The sequence below is a fragment of the Blennius ocellaris genome (genome assembly GCF_963422515.1).
Source record: "Blennius ocellaris genome assembly, chromosome: 5".
In the NCBI taxonomy this organism is placed as follows: domain Eukaryota; kingdom Metazoa; phylum Chordata; class Actinopteri; order Blenniiformes; family Blenniidae; genus Blennius; species Blennius ocellaris.
In genome coordinates, this window is record NC_137654.1 from 26,905,796 (window position 1) to 26,931,778 (window position 25,983).

General features: G+C 44.8%; 2 protein-coding genes across 4 annotated transcripts; both read left to right on the forward strand.

The window, feature by feature from the left end:
- Positions 1 to 267: 267 nt before the first annotated feature.
- Positions 268 to 10,336, forward strand: camkvl (CaM kinase-like vesicle-associated, like; the record flags this gene model as incomplete). The annotated part of the gene is made up of 10 exons (XM_080495999.1): positions 268 to 371; positions 2,226 to 2,357; positions 2,566 to 2,640; positions 4,031 to 4,169; positions 5,530 to 5,650; positions 6,336 to 6,411; positions 6,583 to 6,719; positions 7,134 to 7,212; positions 7,315 to 7,402; positions 8,852 to 10,336. Exons 1-10 carry the CDS (start codon positions 277 to 279, stop codon positions 10,334 to 10,336), a joined length of 2,427 nt encoding a protein of 808 aa, XP_080352125.1. The 5' UTR covers positions 268 to 276.
- A 1,990-nt stretch (positions 10,337 to 12,326) lies between these two features.
- On the forward strand, positions 12,327 to 25,122 carry uba1 (ubiquitin-like modifier activating enzyme 1). Of its 3 annotated transcripts, XM_080496067.1 has the most exons (27): positions 12,327 to 12,527; positions 14,069 to 14,160; positions 15,518 to 15,634; positions 15,712 to 15,770; positions 15,870 to 16,038; positions 17,973 to 18,107; positions 18,199 to 18,305; positions 18,397 to 18,487; positions 18,598 to 18,730; positions 18,813 to 18,910; positions 19,020 to 19,166; positions 19,256 to 19,432; positions 19,557 to 19,664; positions 19,765 to 19,845; positions 20,733 to 20,885; positions 21,377 to 21,542; positions 21,626 to 21,822; positions 22,187 to 22,251; positions 22,432 to 22,627; positions 22,721 to 22,795; positions 22,884 to 23,073; positions 23,203 to 23,288; positions 23,684 to 23,776; positions 24,056 to 24,247; positions 24,559 to 24,660; positions 24,740 to 24,840; positions 24,944 to 25,122. In XM_080496067.1, the coding sequence occupies exons 3-27, from the start codon at positions 15,518 to 15,520 to the stop codon at positions 25,077 to 25,079; spliced, it is 3,174 nt and encodes a 1,057-aa protein (XP_080352193.1). In that variant the 5' UTR covers positions 12,327 to 12,527; positions 14,069 to 14,160; the 3' UTR covers positions 25,080 to 25,122. The 3 variants fall into 3 exon arrangements, with proteins under 3 accessions (XP_080352193.1, XP_080352192.1, XP_080352191.1); XM_080496066.1 differs by lacking the exon at positions 14,069 to 14,160; XM_080496065.1 differs by lacking the exon at positions 12,327 to 12,527 and having other exon boundaries at positions 13,938 to 14,160.
- Positions 25,123 to 25,983: the final 861 nt, after the last annotated feature.

Below are 25,983 nucleotides of genomic sequence, written 5' to 3' on the forward strand. Positions count from 1 at the left end.
TAAGTATCCAGATTCGTTCAGAAATTGACTTGGCTGTATCTGCGCTTTTCCAATATGCAGTACACTTTCAAGACTAATATTATTGGCACTGCTTTCGGCGACCTTGACCCCAACCACTGGAAGCTTTCATGAAGTCTCTCGAGTAACTCTACTCCTTTTTAACACGCACATGCATGCGTTGTTGCGATTGCCTCACGCGTGTTTTCTGATCAAGATGCTTTATTCTTGTGCGGCGCTTCAAAGGTTTTTCTCTTCTTCTGCCAGGTGAATGCCGTCATGCCATTTGGGTGCCTTGCCCTGCGAGATGGGCGGACCTACGATAGCATGTCTGATGTCACAGAGAAATATGAGATCGGACAAGTCCTCCGAGCGTAAGTGACATAAAGCTTTATACATGGATTTGTGTTTGCCGTTTTTTTTTTTTTTTTTACTCCCTCCTCTCCGCATGTAGAATTCATGGGCACTTTCCAGTATTCCCAGATGGTTTTTATTCTCTTCATAAATTATTTTAACATGAACTGAACCATTTTCACTGCAGATTTGATTTGGCACATCACACTGTGTCAGTGAAGGAATAACAGAAGGTAATGGCATGAGGCTGTCGGGTAACAGACTTTAGACACCGTTTTTTTTTGTGGGTTTTTTTTTATTTTACCCACCAATTATTTCTGATTATGACAGTTCATGAAGCACACGAGTGCCTATCATTCCTCCCGTTCAAATGTTATGTGACATGCGTAAAATATAATGACCATTTATGTCCAACTAATTTATCTAAAAAAATAAATTCAAGAAATAAAACGCTGACATATTTTCAAAGACTTGTGAAAATCACTTTGCTCCATTGGCTGAAAATGGCTATTTTCGGTCTTTGCTCACCTCTCCTTGACACGCTGATGACTGCACGTGTGTGCACATCAAACACACACACACACACACACACACACACACACACTCACAAATACCAGTGAGAGTAAGAGACCATATGGTAACATCTGGCCTGAGAGATTCCTGCTCATGTTTTATATAACACAAACACACATACACACACTTAAAGGCACATTAAGTCAGGAAGCATTTGCTCTATATGTGTGAGCTGCTTAAATAAAATGTATTCAAGTCCCAGTGTAAGGATTGTTTTAAATGTCAGTTAAGTCACTATCTATTAATCTTAGTTAACTAAATGATGAATGAGCTCATATCCACAGATATCATCCTCACAAACTGAATGGACCGAATGTGTGGTGGAAATGTGTCAGGAAAAATAATGCATGGCAAAAAAAAATGCAAGTTGTGCAGAGCTAATGGCACATAGTTTTCCATCACCAAGCAATGTTTGAGCTTAGACGGCAATCTAAAAAATAAAAATAGTAACCTGATATGATGAAATGTTAGCGATTGAGCAGGTCACACACAAGCTCACGTTCACGTCGACAGTCATTTTCCAGTCACTTAACCTCAAAGGCTTGTTTTGGGACTCTGGGAAGAAACCGGATTACCAAGGACAAGCAAACTCTGCACATACAGACCCCAAAGCACAGATTCAAACCGACGTTTCTACTTTGGAGCAATTTGGTTCACGGTAAGCAAACAAGAAAATGATCATAACGACACAAACTGAAATAAACTAGTATCTAAAGGCCGATAACTGCATTCAACCAGTATCCCGGCAGATTATATCTGAACCCAGATGGTAGCCGGATGACTTCCCCCTGAAAGGGATGATTGACTGAAGCTCCATCCTGGAAAAGACACATCATGAGATACGTCTTAAAACATTAATGATCACCTTCATCTGATTGTAACCATACATGAGTTCCAACCTGTTTGGTTTTCCGAGTTCTATTCTACCCAACTCCTCAACTCCAGAATAAATCCTTACACAAACTGTCACTCAAACAGCTTGTCTTCTTTTTGTCATCTCAATTTTAATATCATACAGTGTCCCATGAGGGCCACAGTCTCAGATGTAATCAACAGCAGCCCAGGACATTTTTATGTCCTCTCACATTAATACACACACACACACACACACACACACACACACACACACACACACACACACACACACACACACACACACACACACACACACACACACACACACACACACACACACACACACACACACTCCACAGCTTCTTTTATTCTTCTTGTAGCCCCTTTAGCTGCACTTTCTTTCACTTTCTGTCTGTCTTTCCTCGATATTTTTCCTTGTTGCGTAGGAAGGAGTTCTGTGAGCTGTGCCTGGCAAAAGACAGACAAACAGACAAGGTGTTTGTCTGCAAGAAATTCCTCAAGAAAGACGGCAGGAAAGTCCGCAAGGCTGCCAAGAACGAAATCATGATCCTGAAATTGTACGTAATCAGTCGGTGAACAGATGGACGAATGGTGGAGGGGTGGAGGGGTGGGGGGGGCGGAGGACAAGAGAGCGTTTGGTTAAATTGATTTTCAAACATAAATCAGATGATCGTTGTGGTTGATATTGTGAACTCCTCGAACAGTTGTTGTGCTACAGTCTGTGATTACTTTTTTTCTTCTTTTTTTTTTCCCCGGCTGTTCCAGGGTCAATCACCCAAACATCCTCCAGCTGATTGACACGTTCGAGACTCGGAAAGAATACTTCATCATCCAGGAACTGTGAGTGTTTCTTTTTTTTCACAACTTGTCTTTGTTGTGTGAGCGTTCTTGACCGTGCGTATCGATATCTTATTTGGGCATGTGCCGTCATGTATCTTCACACGCACAAATCCATCCGCTTCGGGGTATGAGAGGAGTCTATCCTCTTATTACTGTGTGCTCTGTCGCTCCCCTGAGCAGCCGGGGACGGTGTGAGATTTGATGAGATATTTGCTCTTACTAACACTCAGCATTACTCAGTGCTCTTGAAGCTCCACTCTGCCGAGCCATCTCTTCAGAGAGCCGGGGATCGATACGTCAGAGCCTGGCCCATCCACATCACTTGTGCATTTCGACATTTGCAACTTTATTTGAGAACAGTAGCATTGATTGAAGCTGAGTGGACGGCATATTTCTGTGTTACTGATACACGGAGAGCCAAGGCGATTCAGGTCTGGTTATATGAAGCCCAGGCAATACGCTTGTGGCCAAAGGCAATATGTGATAATCACCCTCATCATTTATCTCCACAGTGAACCAAGTCTTGGAGAGTAAAGACCAATATCCTAATAGTTAATTACTCTTGTTTCGACATTTTCCTGTTTAAGGTTACCAAAGTGAATTGTCTTTTTCTTTTTTTTTGCCCCTCAGTGTCCTATATCCTCCACCCTCACACTACCCACTTGCTTGTCCCTCTGCACCATATCCATGAACCTCCTCACTGGCCTGACGGCTCCATCTTCATCATCGTTCTCCCTGCAGAGCTTTCATCTCTCCAACATACGTGACCAACCTTGTCTCTCTCACGTTCCCGCTGAACTCATGAGCTGCCCCTCCAATGTCCTCGTTTTAATCTTAAAAATTTCAACATTGTCATCTCTTCCACCTCCGGTTCACCCTCTTCTGTCTTTTGTTTGTGCCACAGTCTCTAAAAGCAGATAACAGAGCTGCTCTCGCTGCAGACCTTCCCTTTCAGCCGAGCTGGGACCTTTTTTCACAGATCCGTCCTGACACTCGTCTCCATCCGGTCCACCCTGCCTCTATGCACTTGGTCACCTCTCTTTCACACCTTCCCTCGCTTTGGACGTTTGACCCCAAGTACTTCAACCATTTGTAGAAAAAAGGAAGCACTGTGCACTGAAGAGATGAATCATTTGTTGTGTTCTATGTCTGTTACTGCTGCTCGTTGCAGTTGAGATAGATAACAACAACTGGAATAACATCAGTGTCACAGGCTGTTATTTACCCTGGTTCACAGTTTTGATTTGGAGGAAGAGAAACAACATTATGTATTGCATATTCTTGTGTTTTTGTCTATGATGAATATGAAACATGCTTCAATTCGTATGCTAGATATTATAACATTTGATAATGTATGCACTGACTTTGATGTGTATGTGCGTGCTCGCAGGGCAACTGGTGGAGACGTATTTGACTGGATCCTTGACCAAGGGAATTACACCGAGAGAGATGCTTCCAACGTCATTAGACAAGTCCTCGAAGCTGTGGCGTACTTACACTCTCTCAACATTGTTCATAGGAACCTGAAGGTACACTTGCACTGACTCGCTAACTCTCGCATCAGCAGGATTGCGCGTGTCTGTGTGTGTGTGTGTGCGCGCGTGCGCACGCATACATCTGTGTGGTGAGTGGCTTCTACAGTGAAAAGATATAAATAGACTTTTGCTTGAGATGCACAAGACACAGGGAGATATATAACCCCCCCCCCCCCCCCCCCCCCCCCACAAACACACACACACACACACACATGCCCAAAAAAAAGAAACCTAACTTGTGGACCGACTGAGTGGACTGCTTTGTCCTCACACCGCGGAAAGTAATATTCAGTATTTAGTCAACACAATGTCTGTGGAGACACATTAAAGCATCGTGCTGCCATCTCAGTTAATGACTAAACATCTGATAACATTTTTACCATGGGAGTAAACATTGTCTTTATGGCTTAAGGCAATCTCTCTCTCTCTCTCTCTGTCTCTCTCTCTCTCGCGCACACACACACACACACACACACACACTCAAATCATGCAGATCATATCTTTATGTTTCATTATCGACTCATTAACTTCAGCAGTATCTCTTGAGCTTCAGCCTCCCCCTACTGGCAAAACTTGTATTTTATTTATTATATGTCTAATGGTTATACACCCCACAGATTGAAAAGGGGAACAAATAAATCAGAAAATATTGTTATGGAATCACTGGATTTCTCTTCAACTTCTAAAAACCCTTAATACATTTGAAATCAACAAAAAAGAAGTCAACAGTTTCAATGTTTTATGTGTAAAAACAATAATGATGATGAAAGGTATCTAATGATCATATTGGGAAGACAAATTGCACTGCAACTTGACTGCTTCTTGCTGAAATTAATGGCTTTAACAGAATAATTTTTAGCTGCTTTGAATATGAATTTACCACCTCTGACAGCTTGTTGAACTTTATAAGCCACATTTCTTTTAGAATCAACAGCAATTCCAGGAAGCATGGCCTGATAAGCAACGTCCCTGTTTATGTGAGATGTCCCATGTGTGCAGTGTACATTTCCTTATGCACTGACCTGATTTGTTTTCATTTTGTTTGTTGTGCAAAATGATACCAAATGGTAATATTACATCATAGCTTTTTCAGTGCGGTACATTGCATCTAATAGATTGCATCTAACAGAATAAGCAGTTTTAAGTAGTCTTACAAAGTAGCTTGATGTGTGTTCTTGTCAAACATAATACTTGAAAAGACCAAGTACCGAATCTGCTTTGGAGATGCAGAATCTCTGAACCATGAGTTCCTACTCATGTATGCGTGAATATACTCGCTCTTAGAGATTTTCAGCACAAAATGTACTAATTTACTTGTTGGGCTTCTCTTTTATCCTTCCTTCATCTTGTTCAGCTGGAAAATCTGATGTACTACACAGAAAATAACCACAACAAAGTAGTTCTGCGAGACTTCTACCTGTCCAGATTTGAGAATGGCCCCATCACAGAGCCATGTGGAACACCAGAATATTTGGGTGGGTGACGCTCTATTTACCACTATGCATGGATATAGTTTTTACCTTTCATTCTATGTTTTTCTTTTCTCCATATCTCATCTTCTTTTATGACTTTCCATTAGCTTTACCTTCTTTTGTGAAAATGACCTGGGGGCATATATATCCATTTGAGTTCTTGGCTTTCTTGTGCATTTGATGATGATAATCTGTCAGCGGCAAAGTCTTGCAGTGTGAAAATAAATAAGTACAAAAACATGAAACCCAGATAAAAGTATAAACAGAATTGAAAGCATCCAAGTCTTGCCCTCCTCCTCCTCTCGCTCTTCTTTCCTTTTCATGTCCTATCATCCTCTGTTTATCGTCGAGCTCCTCTCTGTGTTTCTGAGGTGTAAACGAGGGCAATGTGAAGTGCAGAGCTGTACTTTGTCCTGCTTCTCTGTGGTGAAAGGCCAAGACGGTTATCCATGATGCTGGATAGTGTGATTAAACTAATAAATAAGGAAAGGGAATATAGGCTCTGATCTGAATGGGATGAGAAAAATTTAGTTAAAATGGGTGCTAGTCTTCAGGAGCATTGGTGCCACTGCCATTTACTATTATAAATGCTGTATGAGCACTTATAATTAAAAAAATTAAAAAAGGCATGACATTGCGTCCTGCAAATACTTTTTATGTCTGCTTCCCCTTCTCCACCGATCCTCAGCTCCCGAAGTAGTGGCTCGTCACCGATATGGCCGTCCTGTGGACTGCTGGGCCGTGGGTGTCATCATGTTCATTCTGTGAGTCTCGACCAGTATTATTACAAGCAATCATTTACAAAACCTGTAATATAAAGATGACAGCATGTCCAGGCTGCAACGTGAAAGCTCCTCTGTGTATCTGCTGAGTCAAATGTAGAAAGGACATTATCCTTTTGTGGGCACGGGTTCATGCCTTTTTCTTTCTCGCAGTTTATCGGGAAATCCTCCGTTTTACGATGAAACAGAGGAAGAGAACACTGATCTACATAATCGCATCATCTTCTGTCGCATTGTTGCTGGGGAATTTGAGTTTGACTCCCCTTACTGGGATGACATCTCACCTGCAGGTACTTAACTCAACCACACGATGGCAGTAGATACACAGTTGAATTAATGTTCTGTTTTCTTATGACCATTCCGTAACACAATAGGGGAGAATATGAATGTTTTTTTTTATTTCTTTATTGTAAAATAAATAAATAAAGACAACCCAATGAATGAGAAAATGAGGAGTTTGCATGTTCTTCCTGTGCTTGCATGACATTTTCTCTTACAATGCAAATGTATTCCTGTTAACTGTATAATATCTGTCGGCCTGAATGTGTGTAACAGTATGCCAGGCCTGCTGGCTGCACATTTCTGTACCCTGCAATCGCCCACAGTTACCTATGATTGGCTCCAGGTCTCTGTCATCATTACATGATGGATGGAGGAAACTTTCTAAATTCTATGTGAATATGGCATCCCACGTTGTATTCCAGCTAAGGAGCTCGTCTGTCGACTGATGGAAGTGGACCAGATGCTGAGAATCACTGCACAAGACGCGCTTTGGCATGAATGGTAAGGATGTGCACCTCTTCACTACAACACAGTCGTGTTGCCACATACTGTAAATACAGGACTTTCTTTTTTCACTGTCTGGAATCCTGTCATCTGTGACAGGATTGCAGGAAATGGTGCGTCAGAGAAGAATCTGAAGGATGGCGTGTGCGCCCAGTTTGAGAAGAACTTTGCAAAAGCCAAATGGAGGGTAAGAATTAATTCAACTTCTCTGCATGTAGAAGCTAATAGAGATGATAAAAATACAGCCCAGTGAGTAGCAGAGGAAACTGAAGTGAAAGACGTGTTGGCTTTAATGACCTTACTGTCATTACACAATGAAGTATGTTTTGAATCTGTGATGAAGTTTACAAGGATATCCAGGGATGTGAATACTGAAGACAAAGAAGAAAGACGATGGCAGTGCTGACCTGACAGCATCTTTAACAGTTATAACCCTCTTTTCTTTTTCCCCATGTGGTTCCCAGGAGTTGAAGGTATTGTTTCTGAATACGAGTAAGAGTGGAAGGACAGAGCATGTAGAGAAACGCGCACTAAGTCTGCCATGGTTCAATGACACAATATCGTTCTTGTATTCTGAAGGTGTCGGCACATGTAAATATCGTTACAGTGGTTGACTAATTTGAAAATACTTGCAGTTATTGTTCATTTGATGGCTGCTGAAGCTTCTCTCTTGCTCTGTTTCTACCCACTGTCACTCTGCCTTTCCCAGAAGAGATCCATCCACTCTGTCCCACTTTTCTTCATTGGTTAGACCCAAAGGTTCAAAGTGGCCTGCTCTGTTCCTTTCTTACTCCTCATCTGCACTACTTTGTAGAACCAGATTGGTGAAAACCAGATATGTAATAGCTCCAAGGAATATGTTTTGTTTTTATCGTTGCACACTTTTTAAATTGGTGAAGATAAGGAGAGAGTGAAATGGAAAGGAAATCAGGGACATGGGCCACTGTGGACTTGAATGTCTTTCGTTAAACTGCAGTGGTTTGAACTACAATGCCCTCTGGCATCCCTGTAATGTGAATCCTGGCTCATTGCCCCATACTGTTCTTACATTTAAGTCATTTTTGAAGCTGCGCAGTGAATCCACATTGTATTCAGTGACATTTCAGTGTCCAAATGGCATTTCACTTCCAGAGGATTCAAGGAAATTTACTTTCCTGGTTTCGAAACAATTGTTAAGCTCACGCATGTACCTGAACTCTTTGAGGGCTTGTGGATAAAAAGGAATGGGATTACATGACTGTTGAAGGAGGCTTGCCCATGTCTATTCACTTACCTTCTCCAGTCAGCAAGCAATCAAGGAGTTTGCTGGGAAGAGTGAGTCTTAAAATTGCTTTGAACCAGAGTACTATCTGTCATAGGCTAATGGAAGTAAACAACTTGCACTAATGTCTTTTGCTTTTCACTACTGCATTCCAGTGCTTACAATGAAGATGCAAAATCGTGGTACCTTGACAAGCTTTTTCTCCGTCGCTTGTCTATTTGCTTATAAAGTGCTTTTCCATAACCGACTTAGGCACCAAAGATTGTTTTGTAGGAAAAGGTGTCACTATGGGTGTTTCAGAAAAATGCAACTCAGTGTTCCATCTAATTCTCCTCACCTCTGCTATCCTCTGGTTTTTTATTTGCTTCTCCACAGAAAGCGATCCGCGTCACAACCTTCATGCAAAGACTGAAGAATTCAGAGGCGCTCATTGACAGTTCAGCCGAAGTTCAGGCTGGAGAGGAGGCAGGAGATGGTGAAGGGGGGGTTTCCCAGGGGACAAGTGATGAGGGAGAAAAGGGGACCAGTGATGGAGGTGTGACATCAAGCAGTGTGTCTTTAGAGGTTACTGTTGAGACTGCACCAGCTGATATGGACCTAAATGAGGGGACAATGAAGGTAGGACAAAAACAGGAGGAGACGAGGCCTGTAGGCCCTTCTGTCGGAACTTCTCCCTCAGACATACAGGAACCTGTCTGTCAATCAAACGCAGTCCCCAAGCTTTCACAGGAAGAGCCTGATAAGGTTAGTGTAAAGAAAGGAGTCGGTGATGGAACCAGAAAAATTGCGGCTAACTTGGGTCAAAATAAAGTTGTTCCAGAATCCAAACAGACCTCTGCAGTGACTCCAGAACGCTCAAAGCTGCTCGACAGTTCTATAGGCAGTAGTCTTGACAGAAAGCCCATGTCCACCTCCCCTGAGCCCAGCAGCAAGCGTAAAATGGCTGCAACTTTTCTTGGGCATCAACCTACGTCGTCAGCTGTAGTATCTTCCTCACCAGAGAGGAGACCCAGCGGCCAGCAGAAGGCAGAGGCTGAAGGAAGTTGGTGTCAGACGCAGGTACCAGAGGCGGTAGCAGAAAGGTCAGTGGGAGCAGCGGTCACACCAACAATGGGACCCGGGGCGGCAGTGGATGCTGGACTAGGAGTTAGGTTAAGGGGTGACAGTAGCCCGGCAGGTAGAAGGGATAGGGATGCCAAGAAAACAGACAGGTACAGTGCAGAGTTTAGCATAGCTGGGACCGGTGACGTGCTGGGCCAGGGTTGTTATGCCGTTGGCAGCTCTGCGAGTTTGGGCCGTCATGCGATCCCATACAACCCGGAAGTTGGGGTTTTGGGAATGGGCATTTCAGGGAGCTACGGAAGTCCATATAGTTCACTTTATACAAGTGGAGGTGGAGTAGGAATGTATGGAACTGGGCTCACACATGGAGGAGGAAGCAGCACCACAAGCGACTGGCAAATGGACAGTGTCATTGAGCAGATAGAGAAGCAAATGGCGGCTGTGCTGGAAAAAATCGAGGGAGACATGCCCTCGCTGCTTGAGCAGATCAGTGACTGTCCTGTTGAGCCGCCACGTGCCCGGAGCACACACGCCTCTCCTGCCACCCCTCGTGCACGCCCGTCACAACACTCCCCGGCCACCGCATCCTCCGCCACTCCTCCACCTCTGCCCACCTCGCCCAGACCTGTGCTGCCATCCCTCCCTCGCCTTACCATCCCCCCACCCTCCTATCCACCACCCTCTCCACCCACACAAGCCTCACCTCAAGCCACAGGAGATCAGGAGGACAGGGATGGACAAAGGGGTGCTGCCCATTCCAATCAGTCGCCCAGAGCTGGCATGAGCAGGGGACTATGAAGCTGGTGTGCATGATGCAAAACATAAATTCAAACCACCTGGAACACTGGAATTTATTGTTGAAACTTGAGAATCTAAAGACTGTCTCCACCCATAAGAATCACTTACTGCCCAGAAGAAAAGTAACCCTACAGTGCTATTTTGTTTGGCTGTGTGTTCACACCAGATGACTGTTCAAGCGAGCCCCACACTATAGCATTAAAATACTTTGATAACTGCAGTACAGGGGGAGTACTGAACTGCATCATCTTGCACGAAATGACAGTAGCAAAGGCCATCATCTCAAAAGCTTGCTTATATCTCAATTGTAGATTGTTTGCCTGAATGTTGATCATTCGACCACCTTACACTGGAATCCAAGCACTCATTGCAGTTTGCATATACTCAATCTACTCCAATAAGAACAGTGTGGGTATCAGTCTCAGCTAACAGTGAATGATATATAAGCTGAGGATGGGTTTATGTACAATATTCCTCACCAAATGTAAATACATATGAAAAATATTTAAGTTCCTTCCCAATTCTTGATTTTCTCAGATGTTAAAACCACCACATATCCAAATGAACATGTAGTTTTGCAAAGCAACACATTCCGTTTAATTATCTGTTGTTCCCTTTTTTTTATTTATTCATGTTGCTATTAATTGTATTGTGAGGCTTTCATTCCCTCGGATGTACAGAAGTTTGTGAAACAGAAGCCAATTCGCGGGCTAATAGATCATCTGCTTTGTTTAATTATATGGTGTAATTAAACTTGAAGTGTCACTCAAAGTCTTGTGCCTGTTCCACGTGTTGTAGAGCTGGAGGGAAGGGTCCATCAATACATTACATTGTATAAAGGCTTTACAATATCACACATAGACACATGTATACATGTATTTTCTCCTCTTTTCCCCAAAATTGACCAAAAATTTTAATTTTCTCCAATTTTGTTGACAAATTCATCTGATACCATACAATGGACAGTTTAGTCTATTTTCTCCTTTTAATCACACTGAATATTCCTCTGATTTTCACTCTGCTTTTTGGACGTGTGTAATAACAGATACTGTGCTTCTCTCCTAACAAGTCTAGACCTCCACTGAACTGTCCCGATGTGAGCTGTGCTTTGTTTGCAAGTCTTTCAATAAAAGTTTAAAAAAAGACAAATATCCTGAGTCTTTTGTAGGTTGTTGTATTCAAACCTTGTTGATTAAAAGTAGATCATGTGATTTCCCAAATGTTTAGTGCCTCTATTAAACAGTCCTGTGTTGTAGTTATCAGCTGTTGCATGCTGGGGCAGTAGGCTGAGGGTGTCCGGCACCAGCAGGCTCCAGACATGCAGCAGAAAGGCCAGAGAAATTTTGGGGTGGAGGAAATGAACTCTGCAAGTGGTCTCAGAGAGGATGATGTAGTTCAAATTGAGGTCCATCCTAAACAATGATTCTCACCCACTCCATGATGTCCTGTGGTCCACCTTCAGCAACAGACTAATACCATGCAAGAGTGTTTATATATATATAAACAGAGCTTTTTTTAATTTATTTAAAATGCATATATATATATATATATATATTATTTTTTATATATATATACATTATATATATATTTAAATAAATAATTTTTTCTAAAATTAACATTTACATTATAACTTTTCCGTGTGCTATTCTGTGTGTGGCAACACGACAAAGAATTTCTCTCGTGGACGTAAATGTAATAAGCCTACAAGCCCCATACTGCATTGCGCGTTCTTTTGGCTTGGTCCACACTGGTGAGGACACGGGGGTGATAAGATTTACTCTTCAGAACTGCTAACGCGCATTAAACCCACTTACCAGAGTAACACATGTAGTTTAATATGTTACTGGTGGTTTCTTAACGGTACAGGGGGTTTTAAAAGCGCCATTTGGCTTGAGAGCCTGGTTCATATTTCTACGGCCCCTTCGGGTCAGGACAGTGGTCGTGCCTGTAACGTGCACATGTTGCTGCTTTGCTTTGCTTTCAACTGAAATAGAGTGAGGGGAAACGGTTCGGGAACAGCCGGGCAGGCAGCAGTCCAGCGGAAAAAACTCACACCGAGCCCGCCACCCCGACACACTGCTCAGCTCGCAGCCAGCGGCACTCTTACCTTGTCACGTCGTTTGTCGGGTTTCTTGCTCCCACAGAAGCCGCTTTTTAACACTGCAGATCAGGCCGAGTAATATCGGATGTGGTAAGTTCCCCAACACTTGTATAAGCTCCGAGCCCCAGCTAGTTGGCTAATGTTAGCTAGTTGGCTAACATAAGAAGGAAAAAGTCGTTGGGTGGCTAGATAGCCCCAGAGCTAGCCACGCGCAGGCTAACAACTACGCAGTCGTTTGATTTGCTTTATCGCTTGTCTTAAAACCCTGCTCGCCGTCGGATAGCCGAATAATTCCTGCTCTCCGTTCGGCTAACCGTGGCTACCAAGGCACTGTCAAGTAACTGTGCAATTACAATTTGCACGGGTTTTTTTTCTTTTTGTCTAAAGTCATTTATTGATTAACGCTCCTTTGGTGGGGTAATATTAACGGTTTCTGTAAAGCTCGTCCCCTCCATGCGTTAGATATCACGATAAGAGACGGACACCAGCTAACTTGCTTCTAAGAATCGCAGGAGCCACTGACTACACGTTTGTTTGGTGTATTTTGTGAGGTTAACGCCACGACAGCTCGGCGATAGACGTTACCACAGTAACGTAATATAGGTTACTCTCTGTCCAGCATGTCAAGTTGGACACTCTGTTACGCTGACGTTCGTCACAGCCACGCGTTTTATTTCGATGGGAAATGTTTTTGTTGTTTATGTTTTAAGCCAAACATGAAATCGCAGCGAGAAGATGAGAATATCGGGGTTCCCCCCCCCACCACCACCACCACCTTCGACATGTGTACCCGTGAATATGCGGCCCACTCTTTTCCTGGGCCTTTGTCATTTCCCAGGCACCCCCTCCCCCAATAGTCTTCTACAAGGAATGCTCACCCCTAACCTCAATGTGATCGAGGGCCCAGACGCCCAGCATCACTTTAGCTTGCATGTAGCGTACCTAAAACCTGTTCCATTCATCACTGCGCCACCAACGCACCGGCGTGCTGAAGACAAATGTAGGGATAGGCGTCAAAACCACTCGTGTCCAAACAGTTGGGTTCCATCGATTCCACTCAACACGTTGAGTGTCGGCGTTATGTACGCAGCTCAACGGCGAAATCACTTATCGCTATTCTGTCAGTGAAACAAAGATACTGTTATGTTTTGTTCTCCCGTCAAGCCGTCGGTATTTTTGTTATAGTAGAAGGAAAGGAAACGCACAATAGTTTAGAGTTTCGGGTTTGCATTCATGCACTTGTGGGCGACATGTCCGAAGACGGGTTTTTTTTCTTTTTAAACCGTGAGGATGGATTACTGGAGGTCCCGCGGTTCATTGTACAGTAATATACATGGCATGCATCTGCTGGCAGCGTGGGCGGGGCCAGCGCGCTTCGGCCTCGGTTCGTCAGCCAATCAGCGGGGCGCTGGGCCGAGCCTCGTGCTCCTGTTGAATATTTAAGCCGCTGCGTCACACTCCCCCGCCCCTTTCGCCCCATCTGCCATTTTGGTTTTGTTCCCGTCTGCAGTCGCGAAGCCAGCAACGCAATTACATAGAAGAGACTCACGGCACAACGACATAGTGACTCGACAATATAGTGCAGACGCATCCTAATCCCCCCCCAACCGCGTTTCTTTCCTCCGTCCCAGTCGTCGAATATCCAGTCATCGTTCTTACTGACGTCTACACACTGCGGGAGAGGAGCGGGTTCGCATTGGGAAGGGACCGAGAAGGATTATTGGTAAGAAAAGGAGAAATCAATGGAGCACGAGTGGACTGCTTGCTCTCGCATTACCAAAAGGGAAAATGTATATATATATGTGTGTGTGTGTGTGTGTTCGCGTTGGGCGATAAAGTTGGACTGTGGCGTTTCATTTCGTCGTTGCGATACAAGGGCGTTGGTGGTTGTCTGTCAAATAAAGCAGATTGCTCCCGTTTAGCTCCGCCGCTAGCTTGTAAAGTTGTGTTCCGCACTGGAGTGCGGGCCTAGGCCGAGCCGCTCATGGCCCGGCTGCTGTTTTCCAGCCTCTAACTTATTAATGTTTCGACTCCGTCCTCCTGCCAAATCGCTTAGCTGATTAGTGGTGAAGAAGCCACCCAATCTGCTCGCCAGTGCCGCCGACTGTCAGCCGTTTCTCCGCGGTGTGTGCAACGCCTCGAAACGTTTTGCTAGCAGCTAACGATTTGGAAAACTACAGTTATAGTCGGGCGGCTTTGCTGCATCATGCCGGATGCCTTCATTTTCGCTTCTGACGAACCACGATCGTCCACGTAACTCGAATGCTATAGTTTTATTACAGCTTTTTTTTTTGATATCTCTTATCGTGAGTGCTTGGCCGAAGTCATCGAAGAGAGAGGACGTGTTTGTGAAGTGTTCACACAGTGACGTTGGACGCTCGTAAGTTCGCTAGACTCGATGCGGAAATTGTGCCTGAAAATGTTAGCTGGGAATATGATCGCGATATTGCGGCTTTGTTATCTTCCGCATGATTACATTTAGGTAGATTGAAGTTCTGTTCGCCCTGCGCAAGAATGCTACATTAAAAATACATTCGTATCAGTAATGGTCTTTCCCCCCCTCCTTTTGTACTCGATGTAATTGCAGCAGCACACTGTGGTCCTTGTGTCCACACCTGCCAGCTCCACTTTACCGCAGTGAACTTTTAATGATTCAGCTCTTTTTTTTTTTTTTTCTTGAAATGATTTAGGTTGTCCTTTAACAATAGATGGACATAAACAAACCACTGTGGTCTCTAAGCATGAAAAGAACTGATAATGCTGCTATTCACGTCTCTCCTAGGGCACAGTTCCTTTTCTATCAGATTTGTGTTTGGCCTGCAGCCAGCCCAGCTGCTCTCTAGACTAAAAATCCCCTCTCCTTAACATGAAGGGGATTGGGCAGCATTTGACTTAGAATCTCAACCCAATGCAATGACTGTTGTGAATTTTGTGCCTATATATATTCAGGTATGTTTTTTTTTGTTTTGTTTTGTTTTTTTTAATGATTTAGATGTATTTATTGAATGTTCTTTTTTGCAATAACTTCAGCCAGGGGAAATGAATAACAGAATGCCTCAAAATTATTATTTTCTGCACAGATGTCCAGCTCGCCGCTGTCCAAGAAGCGTCGCTTGTCAGGAACAGAGACGAAGACGGGATCCAACTGCTCCTCCTCTAACTCTGTCAGAACTGATCTGTCCCACACACCTGCCAACGTAGGTGCAAGCACCCCACTTTGTTATACACGTTATACTTTGAAACATCAAGTGAATAACCCACCATCTCTCCCCAGGGCATGGCTAAGAATGGCAATGATGCTGAGATTGATGAAGGCCTGTACTCCAGACAACTGTAAGTTTGTGCCCGAATTTATAGATTACTTTTTTTTTTTTTGTCGTCGTCGTCCGAAATTTCCAAGTTGAGCCAATGTTTGTATTTGTCTCTCTGCAGCTATGTGTTGGGCCATGAGGCTATGAAACGCATGCAGAACTCCAATGTCCTCATCTCTGGTATGAGAGGTCTTGGAGTTGAGATTGCCAAGAATGTCATCCTGGGAGGAGTTCGGAGTGTCACCGTGCACGACCAAGGAGTTGCTGAATGGAGAGACCTTTCTTCTCAGGTGTGTTGAAGGATGTCACAATCATTTGATTTCTGTATTAAAAACAATCTCTTTCTCACTTAGACTTTGTACTTATTCAAGATCCATCTGTTATATTTTGTGCTGATAACAAGGTGTATTGTATATCATTTGTGTAGCGCGTTAAGGTTGTATTGTTGCCAACCCATGAGTACTGCAGCCGCCCCCACTCTCGCTAACCCGTCGGCTGACCCAGATTTATCAGCGGGTGGCCTCCCTGGGTCATAATCGTACAGCCAAATCCTGTTTTAGGACGCCATTACAGTGGTCTGTCAGCCATAGTCCATGTTTTCTCATCACCAGACAGATGGATATGTGAATAGATCCCTCAAGTATTTTTAGAGAGTCTCATCAGAGATATTTTATTTGGGACTGTACAGAAGTGTATGCTCCTAATTAGAACTATCTGGCAGCTGTTGGCTGAACTTTGTGCTGTCAAAAATCTATTCTGGTACCTTGGTGAACTATCTGATTCAAACGCGGTAAAATATTCTTTGTATACTTCTGACATGCTGACCCCTGTTGAGGAATTTCCTTGAGCCTGTAGTTTTCATTGGCCACTCTTGAAAGCAAAAATTCTCTAAAAGCAGTTCTGGCTGGAAAAACCTGAATCGTGACATTCAGTTGAATTGTTTGGAGGCAGGCTTTTTCACCTATAAGTCTTTATAATTGCTTTGTAATATTTAATCCACCTGTAACTGCCCTAAAGGATTAGGATTTTGTGCAATTTTCATCTCGACAACAAAGGACTTCTATCTTAGTGTCCTACTAAATATTTGTACCAGTTAATACCGTCACAACAGTATATTAACCTGGATTTGTGTTTCTCGTAGCGATAAACTTCTGGCCATTTCTGAAATGCAAAAACAAAGAGTGCAAAGAAAAAATAAATATTGTGGGCATGTGGTACCAAAGACCTCTGCAGTCCCAGAATCACCAGAGTCACACGTTGGTCACACAGTCTTCTCAGCCCTGTGATAAACCACACTGTAATATTGAAAGTTGAAATGATCTTGGAACAGGGGAGCAGAAGCACTCTTAAGATTTACCCATGTAATTATTTCTCTGTTCAATGCAAACAAGCAATTTAGTCTGTTTAAACAGGCGCCTGTGGCCTTTGTCTTCTTGGTCACAATCCTAAAGCCGTTTGAGAGCCAGGTCTCTCCGTCAGCATCAGCCGACTGTTTAAATCAGAGGTCTCAAACTCCTGGAGGGCTGCGGCCCTGCATGTTTTCCACGTCTCCCTGCTTCCACACAGCTGATTGCAACGAGCAGCTAATTGTCTGGCTTTGTGCCGGATGGGGTGATGAACCATCAGGACATTCAGGGGAGGGAGACATGGAAAACATGCAGGGCTGCAGCCCTCCAGGATCTGAGTTTGAGACCCCTGGTTTAAATTACCCGGTTTATCATGTGTTGTTGCTTCTGCGATTGTTTTGATCAGCAGCTACTGTCGGGTTATAAGAATTGAGCTATTTATGCATCAGCAGGCATAAAAAAATAAATAAATATGGAAAAGTCCAGACTAATGTGCTGTCGCCACTTTTGCTCTCACTTGTTTTAAAGAAACGCATATTTTGCTTGTTTGTATGAGGTGAACATGAACTCCACCAGGACGAAATGAAAAGCTCGTTTTCTGCATTTCATCGAGAGCCAGTTACGTTGGGCTCAGTCCGTCCCAGCTGACGGTGCAGTAACACAGTACTCTTCAGACGGGTCACCACAGAGCCAACGGGCATGTCGAGGAGAAATGATCGCGTTATGTACCGACAGAAGTTTTCTTAAGTGACCCAGAAGCCTGAGTGAAGAATAATCTGATCTTTAAATTGGTCTCATCTGGACATCAGTAAGCCGTGGCACTTCCGACTCGGTCGTTTTGAGACCTTGTCTGACCTCGTGCTTTTCTGTGTGCTCAGTTCTACATCCGCGAAGAAGACCTGGGGAAGAACAGGGCCGAGGTGAGTCAGCCTCGTTTGGCTGAACTCAACAACTACGTTCCTGTGACTGCCTACACTGGAGGGCTCACTGAGGACTACATGACCAAATTCCAGGTAATGCTAACGTTACCCCACTTGTCGGTTCATCACCTTTTTAAATGGCGCTGCCTTCAACATGACGATCTCCATGTGTTTTGGACTTCAGGTCGTCGTGCTCAGCAACTCTTCTCTGGAGGAGCAGCAGCGTGTGGGAGATTTATGCCACAGCAAAGGCATCAAGCTGATCATCGCTGACACGCGCGGCCTGTTTGGGTAAGCGTTGACATGCATTGCCACCCACCCCACCCCCCAACATCTGGCTGTCAGCAGCTAACATGTATCTGCATTCTGGGTTGTCTTGTAGCCAGCTCTTCTGCGACTTTGGCGAGGAGATGGTGGTGTATGACACCAATGGAGAGCAGCCACTGAGTGCCATGATTTCCATGATCACAAAGGTCGGTCCTTTCATCAGTTCATGCACATTTTGAGAATCTACTTGAATCCTTGGACCAATTCAATGCTGAATGATATTTAAAGTTTGTATGTCTATTCTCCTTGTGTTCAGGACGGTGCCGGTGTGGTGACGTGTCTGGATGAGGCCCGTCACGGGTTTGAGAGCGGTGACCACGTCACCTTCACCGAGATACAGGGTATGACGGAGCTGAACGGCTGCCAGCCAGTGGAGATTAAAGTTCTGGGTAAGATCACATTTTAACAAAGGCTTGATTTTTCTTGTCTCAGTGTAACTTTCAATAACTGAAATGATTTGTTTTTGCTCAGGTCCATACACCTTCAGCATCTGCGACACATCTGGCTTCACCGATTATGTTCGAGGAGGAATCGTGTCCCAGGTTAAGATGCCCAAGAAGATCGCTTTTGTAAGTGGTCGGCTCACTTGGCAAATACGATTTTGATGTTTTGGTTTTGCCCCTGGCGTTGCTGCCAATCGAGTCCAGTCTCATCAACTTGCATGTCTCGCATGTACAGAAATCCTTCTCCTCCTCCTTGGCTGAGCCCGAGTTTGTGATGACAGACTTTGCCAAGTTCGAGCGTCCAGGACAGCTGCATTTGGGCTTTCAGGGTATCCACGCCTTCCAGAAGAAACATAGCAAGCTTCCTACGCCTTGGGGCCAGGTACATAATTCTGATTGTTGAAGACTGACGTATAGAGCAAGAGGTGAAAACAGTCTACAGTATTTGACTCACCGAGCGGTTTCTTTCAGACTGATGGCGATGAGCTGCTGACATTGACCAAGGAGGTGAACTCTGCTCAGACTGGCGCCGCCAGTGTGGAGCAGCTGGATGAAGCCCTCATCAAACAGCTGTCATACGTTGCCGCTGGGGATCTGGCCCCCATCAATGCCTTCATCGGTGGTCTGGCGGCACAGGAAGTGATGAAGGTCCGTCGAAAGCCGTGTTTGAATCATCTATTGTTGACTCTTAAACATTGTGGAATTGTTTTTAACATGTTGGGGAACGCATCGCCGTCATTCTTTTTAAAATCTCCATTCTCTTGTCTTTCAGGCGTGCACAGGAAAATTCATGCCTATAATGCAGTGGCTGTACTTTGATGCCCTGGAGTGCCTGGCTGAAGAGGAAGGAGTCGTGCTTACAGAGGAAGAGTGTGCTCCTGTAGGTGGCCAGGCCTGATCAACAACATATCAACCAAAGATGATATGCACATCACAAGCGGTGGAGTTAACCGACTTTTCCGTCTTGCCTCTTTTCCCAGAGGAACAGCCGATATGACGGGCAGATTGCTGTGTTTGGCACCAAACTGCAGGATTTGCTTGGCAAACAGCGTTACTTCTTGGTGAGTCAGTCAGCGGAGGACACTTTCCATGTCTCCTTGCACTTTGTTGCTAAGACACTTTGAGGGAATTGGACCACTCCTGCTCTATATTTGTCTCCAAATCCACTGAAAATAGTAAAGCCGGCTATGACTTGAACTTTTTAGAAATTGTTTTGTTTTTTGTCTCTGTGATGAAAATATTTGTAACAATCATTTGATGGCACACTGGGTGATGTAATTGAGTGTATATATTATACTCGGTACTTCCTGTAATGCGCGCAACACTTCCGTTTACTCTATACTCATGTGTTATTTTACTGTATTTTGTGATTACAGAGAAATCTACACCCAAATGAAATTCTGTAACTTCAACTGACATTTTGGTAGATCGTTTGGATTTTATTAGGTTGTTATGAAAATCCATTATGTTAAAGGTATACAGGAGGATTTTCAGGAATTTTAGGAAAGAACCGCCCTCTCCACCGTTTGAAAAAAATGCGCATGCGCAACGCTGTACCTGCTCCCGAGACGGAACGCCTACTAAAACGCGTGCGAGAGACATGCACGAGCCCAGTTCTCCTCGTGCACGCTCTGTTTACAAGTCACAAGTCGGCATCGCTCACATAAGCTCACTTTACAAGAAGATTTGCACCAGAGGGGGTGAAACTGTGTAAAAATGTCCGAGAATAATGCGTCGGGTCGGCCACCGGCATGATGAGAACCGTGTGGAGTGAGCTGCGCGCAGGGACGAGCACGTACGACGGGCTTATGTCATATATCACCAGAATGACTGACAATTGGGGAGGACCAGTTATTTTGATGATCCACCCGGAAGAAGAAAATCCTCTACTATACCTTTAAGATGTATAGAGATTAACCTTTATATCTTTCCTCTCCATCACTTCCAGGTTGGAGCTGGCGCCATCGGCTGCGAGCTGCTGAAAAACTTTGCCATGATCGGATTGGCTTGTGCCGACGGTGAGGTCATTGTGACGGACATGGACACAATCGAGAAATCCAATCTCAACAGACAGTTTCTCTTCAGGCCCTCGGATGTTACGGTCAGTGCTGCACGCAGCCTCATTTCTTTGGAGCTCACGTTTATTAGGCTGTGTTTTTATTCCATATTCTGCTTTAAAAGAAAATGGTCATGATTGTTGAACATCAATGTAATTTGCATACAAATGTTGATACTGACGGCAAACACGCCAGATTAAAAACCCCACTGCAAGCAGACAAATTGATTACGAGTGTAATCCAAATTGTGACAAGTTAAAACAGACTGAGGTTTGTTTCATATATCAAACCGGTTAAATTTAGCAGCATGCGTGCAAGGAAGAATACAAATCCTCAAGGTCAAACTGTCTGTCACAGTTCAGCTGTGTTGGTTTATTTCGTGGTTACAAAGAAACTTCACTTTGAGGAGCGCCAGTTTTCAGCTTGAAACTTTGAGTCACTTGGTTTAAATTTGTGTCTGACCATTTGTGGGAGTTTTTCTGATAGATTTTAAATCTGTAGTTTAACTGTCGTTGTCTTCACGCTGCTCTACCAGAAAATGAAAAGTGACACAGCCGCTGCTGCAGTGAAGCAGATGAACCCCTCCATCAGGATCACAGGCCACCAGAACCGCGTGGGCCCCGACACCGAGAGGGTCTACGACGACGACTTCTTCGAAAGCCTTGACGGAGTCACCAATGCACTGGACAATGTTGATGCACGTGAGTCAACAGAAGCGCATTTAAGCTACGCGACGATGTATTCAGTACCACGTTCACATATTTTCTTTTGCCCCCGGCTTCAGGTATGTACATGGATCGGAGATGTGTCTACTACCGTAAACCCCTACTTGAATCGGGAACTTTGGGTACCAAAGGCAACGTCCAGGTGGTGATCCCCTTCCTCACAGAGTCCTACAGCTCCAGTCAAGACCCACCAGAGAAGTCCATCCCCATCTGTACGCTCAAGAATTTCCCAAATGCGATCGAGCACACGCTGCAGGTCGGTGGATGTACACTATTGGTTTTTCACTCAAAATGTTATGAATTTGTAAAGTTCAAACCAAAAATTGCAAATGAAAGTAATGATCAAAAGACAAATTGTATTAACCAGACAATGCCCCAAAATTAATTTGGGCCAGTTATACATTTGGAAAGAATCTGCGCTTGTCATTTTTGTGCATTAGTAATCCGTTTCATTATCGGCTGCCGTTATTAATTCACGCTGCTCACTCTGTGCGGCAGTGTCACTGAAGGTCCTGTGGCTCTTCTGTGATTCGTTTTCATCTGTTCATGAAACGACCCCGTGCTTCTGATGTGCGTCGGCTCTGACGCTCACGTGCCGTCAATGTGCTCTTCTGTTCCAGTGGGCCCGCGACGAGTTTGAGGGACTATTCAAACAGCCACCAGAGAACGCCATGCAGTATCTCACGTAAGCTGCGACTCGTCTCCTTCACAAGTTAGCGTTTTGATTGACGAATCAAAAGTGGAGCCATTGTCCAAGTCACAGAGGACATTTAAACTTGATGTACAAAATCACAGGCTGAGCGCCGCGAGTTCCCACCGACGTCTTTCGCCTGTTCTAACCAGTTGTCGACCATCTTTCCCACAGAGATCCTAAATTCATGGAGCGTACCCTGAAGCTGCCCGGCGCTCAGCCTGCCGAGGTTCTGGAGGCCGTCTATAAGAGTCTCGTCACAGATTGTCCTCACAGCTGGGCTGACTGCGTCGCCTGGTCTCGCAACCACTGGCAGTGCCAATACAGCAACAACATCCGCCAGCTCCTGCACAACTTTCCTCCAGATCAGGTACCCGAGGGAGTGTCTTGATGTTCTGCCCCGATCACAAGCCTTCTTTTATTTCATATTCGATGGTTTAAATGAGTGAATTGTGTCTTTCAGCTCACGAGCTCAGGCGCTCCCTTCTGGTCTGGCCCAAAACGGTGTCCTCACCCCTTAGAGTTCAGCACCAGCAACGTACGTATTGATGAGTTTTGTCCTCAAAGACACCGGTGAACGTCGAGTCTTTTTTTGCAGTCTTGTTAACGGTGGTCGGTCCTTTCAGGAGCTCCATATGGACTACGTATTGGCAGGCGCCAACCTGTTTGCTCAGACATACGGCATCCCGCGCAGCACCGACCGCGCAGGTCTGGTCAAGATCCTGCAGGATGTCAAGGTGCCAGTTTTTACTCCTCGTTCAGGCGTGAAAATCCACGTCTCCGATCAGGATCTGCAGAATAGCAATTCCTCTCTTGGTAAGACGTTTGAGAGATTCTATCGTTGTCCCCGTTACGTTCATCTGTATAAATTCATTCAACTGTGGATCTTTCTTTGTAAACTCTATTGCATGGCTTTGATGGCTCCACTGATCTCTCCTCACACAGACGACTCGAGACTGGAAGAGCTGAAGGCTCTGTTACCTTCATCCGAGTCCTCCCAGTTCAAACTCTGCGCCATTGACTTTGAAAAGGTACTGATCGCCTTCTTTTCCAATTAAATGTTCATTTGACCAATGACCTCCAGTTGGATGAGTCTTTAAATAATAAAGTAAACAAAGCTGGCCTGTTAACTACAGTAGAAAAAATTTAATTGTAGCGCAAAGGACAAACGTTTTTTGGGAATTAGCAAGCAGTTCATTCGGTCTTTAAGTGAAAGAAACCCTTTTTATTTTCTTTGTATAAGATGCATTTAAAGTGACGATTGGAATGAGTGCAGGCCATTTTAGAACGGAACATTTCTCTTCATCTTTGACTTCTCATGACGATGTTGGAAATCAAATTACACAAACTCAGAAGTAAATGTCTAAATATTTTCCCTTTTCAGACTTTGTGTGGTAACTTTTGGATTTTTTTTTTTTCTGATCAGGATGACGACACCAACTTCCACATGGACTTCATCGTGGCCGCCTCCAACCTGAGAGCAGAGAACTACGACATTCCTCCGACAGACAGACACAAGGTGGGCCTCGTGTTTAACTCATGAAGCTGATGACGACCTGGCTTTCATTCCATGTGCACAAGAAACGGTCACACCGGAACAAAGTGGACCAGGGTTCATTTGAACCAAGAGTGTAAACACGATGCGATTGGCTGTGAATTTGTTTCATTGGATTGGATGAGACATGGAGCGCTCAAATACTATTCCGATTTTCAAGCAGTTGAAATAGTTTGTTTTGGATTGTGTTGGTCTCCATCAATGAACTAATATAAGTTTCTGCTTCTTCACCACTCAATCCAGAGCAAACTGATTGCTGGCAAGATCATTCCTGCCATCGCCACGACCACCGCTGCCGTGGTGGGCCTGGTGTGTTTGGAGCTCATCAAGATCGTCCAAGGACACAAAAAGCTGGAGACGTTCAAGAACGGCTTCATGAACCTGGCCCTGCCTTTCTTCGGCTTCTCCGAGCCGATCGCTGCGCCAAGACACAAGGTGAGCCTGCGTGTTCCCGACGGTCGTTTCTGTTAGTTTAGTTAATAAAGTGGGAAACGTTTGAATCTCCGTCGTCAAGCTCCAATGATGATCCAGCCATGCTAATACTGATGCACCAGCCAGACGGAAGTCCGTCTGTCTGAGTGCAAGTGAGTTCAACTCACCTTCTCACATTGATGCTGTCAGTGTGGGCTGAGGAGAAATTGCTCTTGATGATTTCCAGCGAACGGTTTTACCGAGGTTGATGTTGGATGTTGTGTATATATACGCATTGTGCAACAAGCTGACCTCGCCGCCTTCGTGTCTTCCAGTACTATGAAATCGAATGGTCACTGTGGGATCGCTTTGAGGTCACCGGCCAGCAGCCCAGCGGGGAGGAGATGACACTCCGGCAGTTCCTGGACTACTTTAAAGTGCGTCCGGCTTCCCCTCCGCCCCCCTTTTTCAACTCCTCCTTCCATCTCTGATGTTGAATAAACCTTTTCTTTGCAGAATGAACACAAGTTGGAGATCACCATGCTTTCTCAGGGCGTGTCCATGCTGTACTCGTTTTTCATGCCCGCTGCCAAACTGAAGGAGAGGCTGGACCTACCGTGAGTCTTTCAATCACACGTCTGCTTCCCTCACCTTCGGCACGCTTCGTTTACTTCATGGGCTCACTTGTTTTGTTTTGGTTTTTTTCCCCGTTTCCTGCAGAATGACTGAGATTGTGACCAAGGTGTCCAAAAAGAAACTGGGCAAGCACGTGAAGGCCCTGGTCTTTGAGCTATGCTGTAACGACCTTTCTGATGAGGACGTGGAAGTGCCCTATGTCAGATACACCATCCGCTGAGCTCCACACCGAGCCCACCCGCAGGAGAAGTGGAACTTGCAAGGGGGAGATTTGGGGGTGGGGGGGGGGTGGGGTGTTGTTTCAAGAGGGGGGGTTGTTGGGGAGGTGGGTGGGCGAGTTGATCCATGTCAGTTGTATTGGATCAATCAGTTGTTGTTTTTTTTAGGCCTGTGGTTTGTCTAAACCTTTGCCTGAGTGTACATAGTCCCAGTAAACTGACTTGCGGATACCTATACGTGTTGAGGATCCAGTCGGCGCTCGGGTTCGGGAACGGGGTGACCCTGCAGAAGGGGGAGCATGTAGACTGGACAGCCTGGTTTCAACTCCTCCATAGTAGAATCTCTCGTCTCACTTAAAACAAGCCTTAGTGGTCTCTTGGTACTCGATAACCCAACCAGTGTCCCTCTAAGTCAACCTGACATCTTTGCTCGCCTTAAGCAGTACAAGAGGGGTCTTTACATCCAGCCCACTGTCTCCGCTCTACTCGCTCCCCTCTCCGGCCCCGTCCCAACGACCGGGCACACATTACCATTTCTTTTTAAGATGCACCTCATTCAATAAAAGTCCCATCTCCCATCTCGTGTCAGCAGATTGTTCCTTCCCCCCTCGTCCCAGCACTCTGTGGTTTGGAGTGGCTCTTGCACATGACATGGGTTTTCTCATTTTTCTCTTTATATTTCATGTGTTTTATTATTTTCTATTTTATTTCGGGGCGGGTGGTCGGACTCCTTTTGGCACACACCTGGTAGATCGTGAACCGTCGTTCTATTTTAACTCCAAACGACATGACAGTTTAAGAGCAGGAAAATGAGATGTATCTTGAAATGGGAGCACTTAGTGTGATTAGTGAATAAACGTAAGAAATACCTCCGCTTGTCTTGTCCTTTCTTTTTGTGTTTTACAT

Bases quoted from the DNA above. Each gene is read 5' to 3' on its own strand.
- uba1 (XM_080496067.1), top strand. From the start codon at position 15,518: ATGTCCAGCTCGCCGCTGTCCAAGAAGCGTCGCTTGTCAGGAACAGAG. The intron at 21,823-22,186 runs GTCGGTGGATGT...CTTCTGTTCCAG, and splicing joins CGATCGAGCACACGCTGCAG to TGGGCCCGCGACGAGTTTGA. The intron at 22,252-22,431 runs GTAAGCTGCGAC...TCTTTCCCACAG, and splicing joins AACGCCATGCAGTATCTCAC to AGATCCTAAATTCATGGAGC.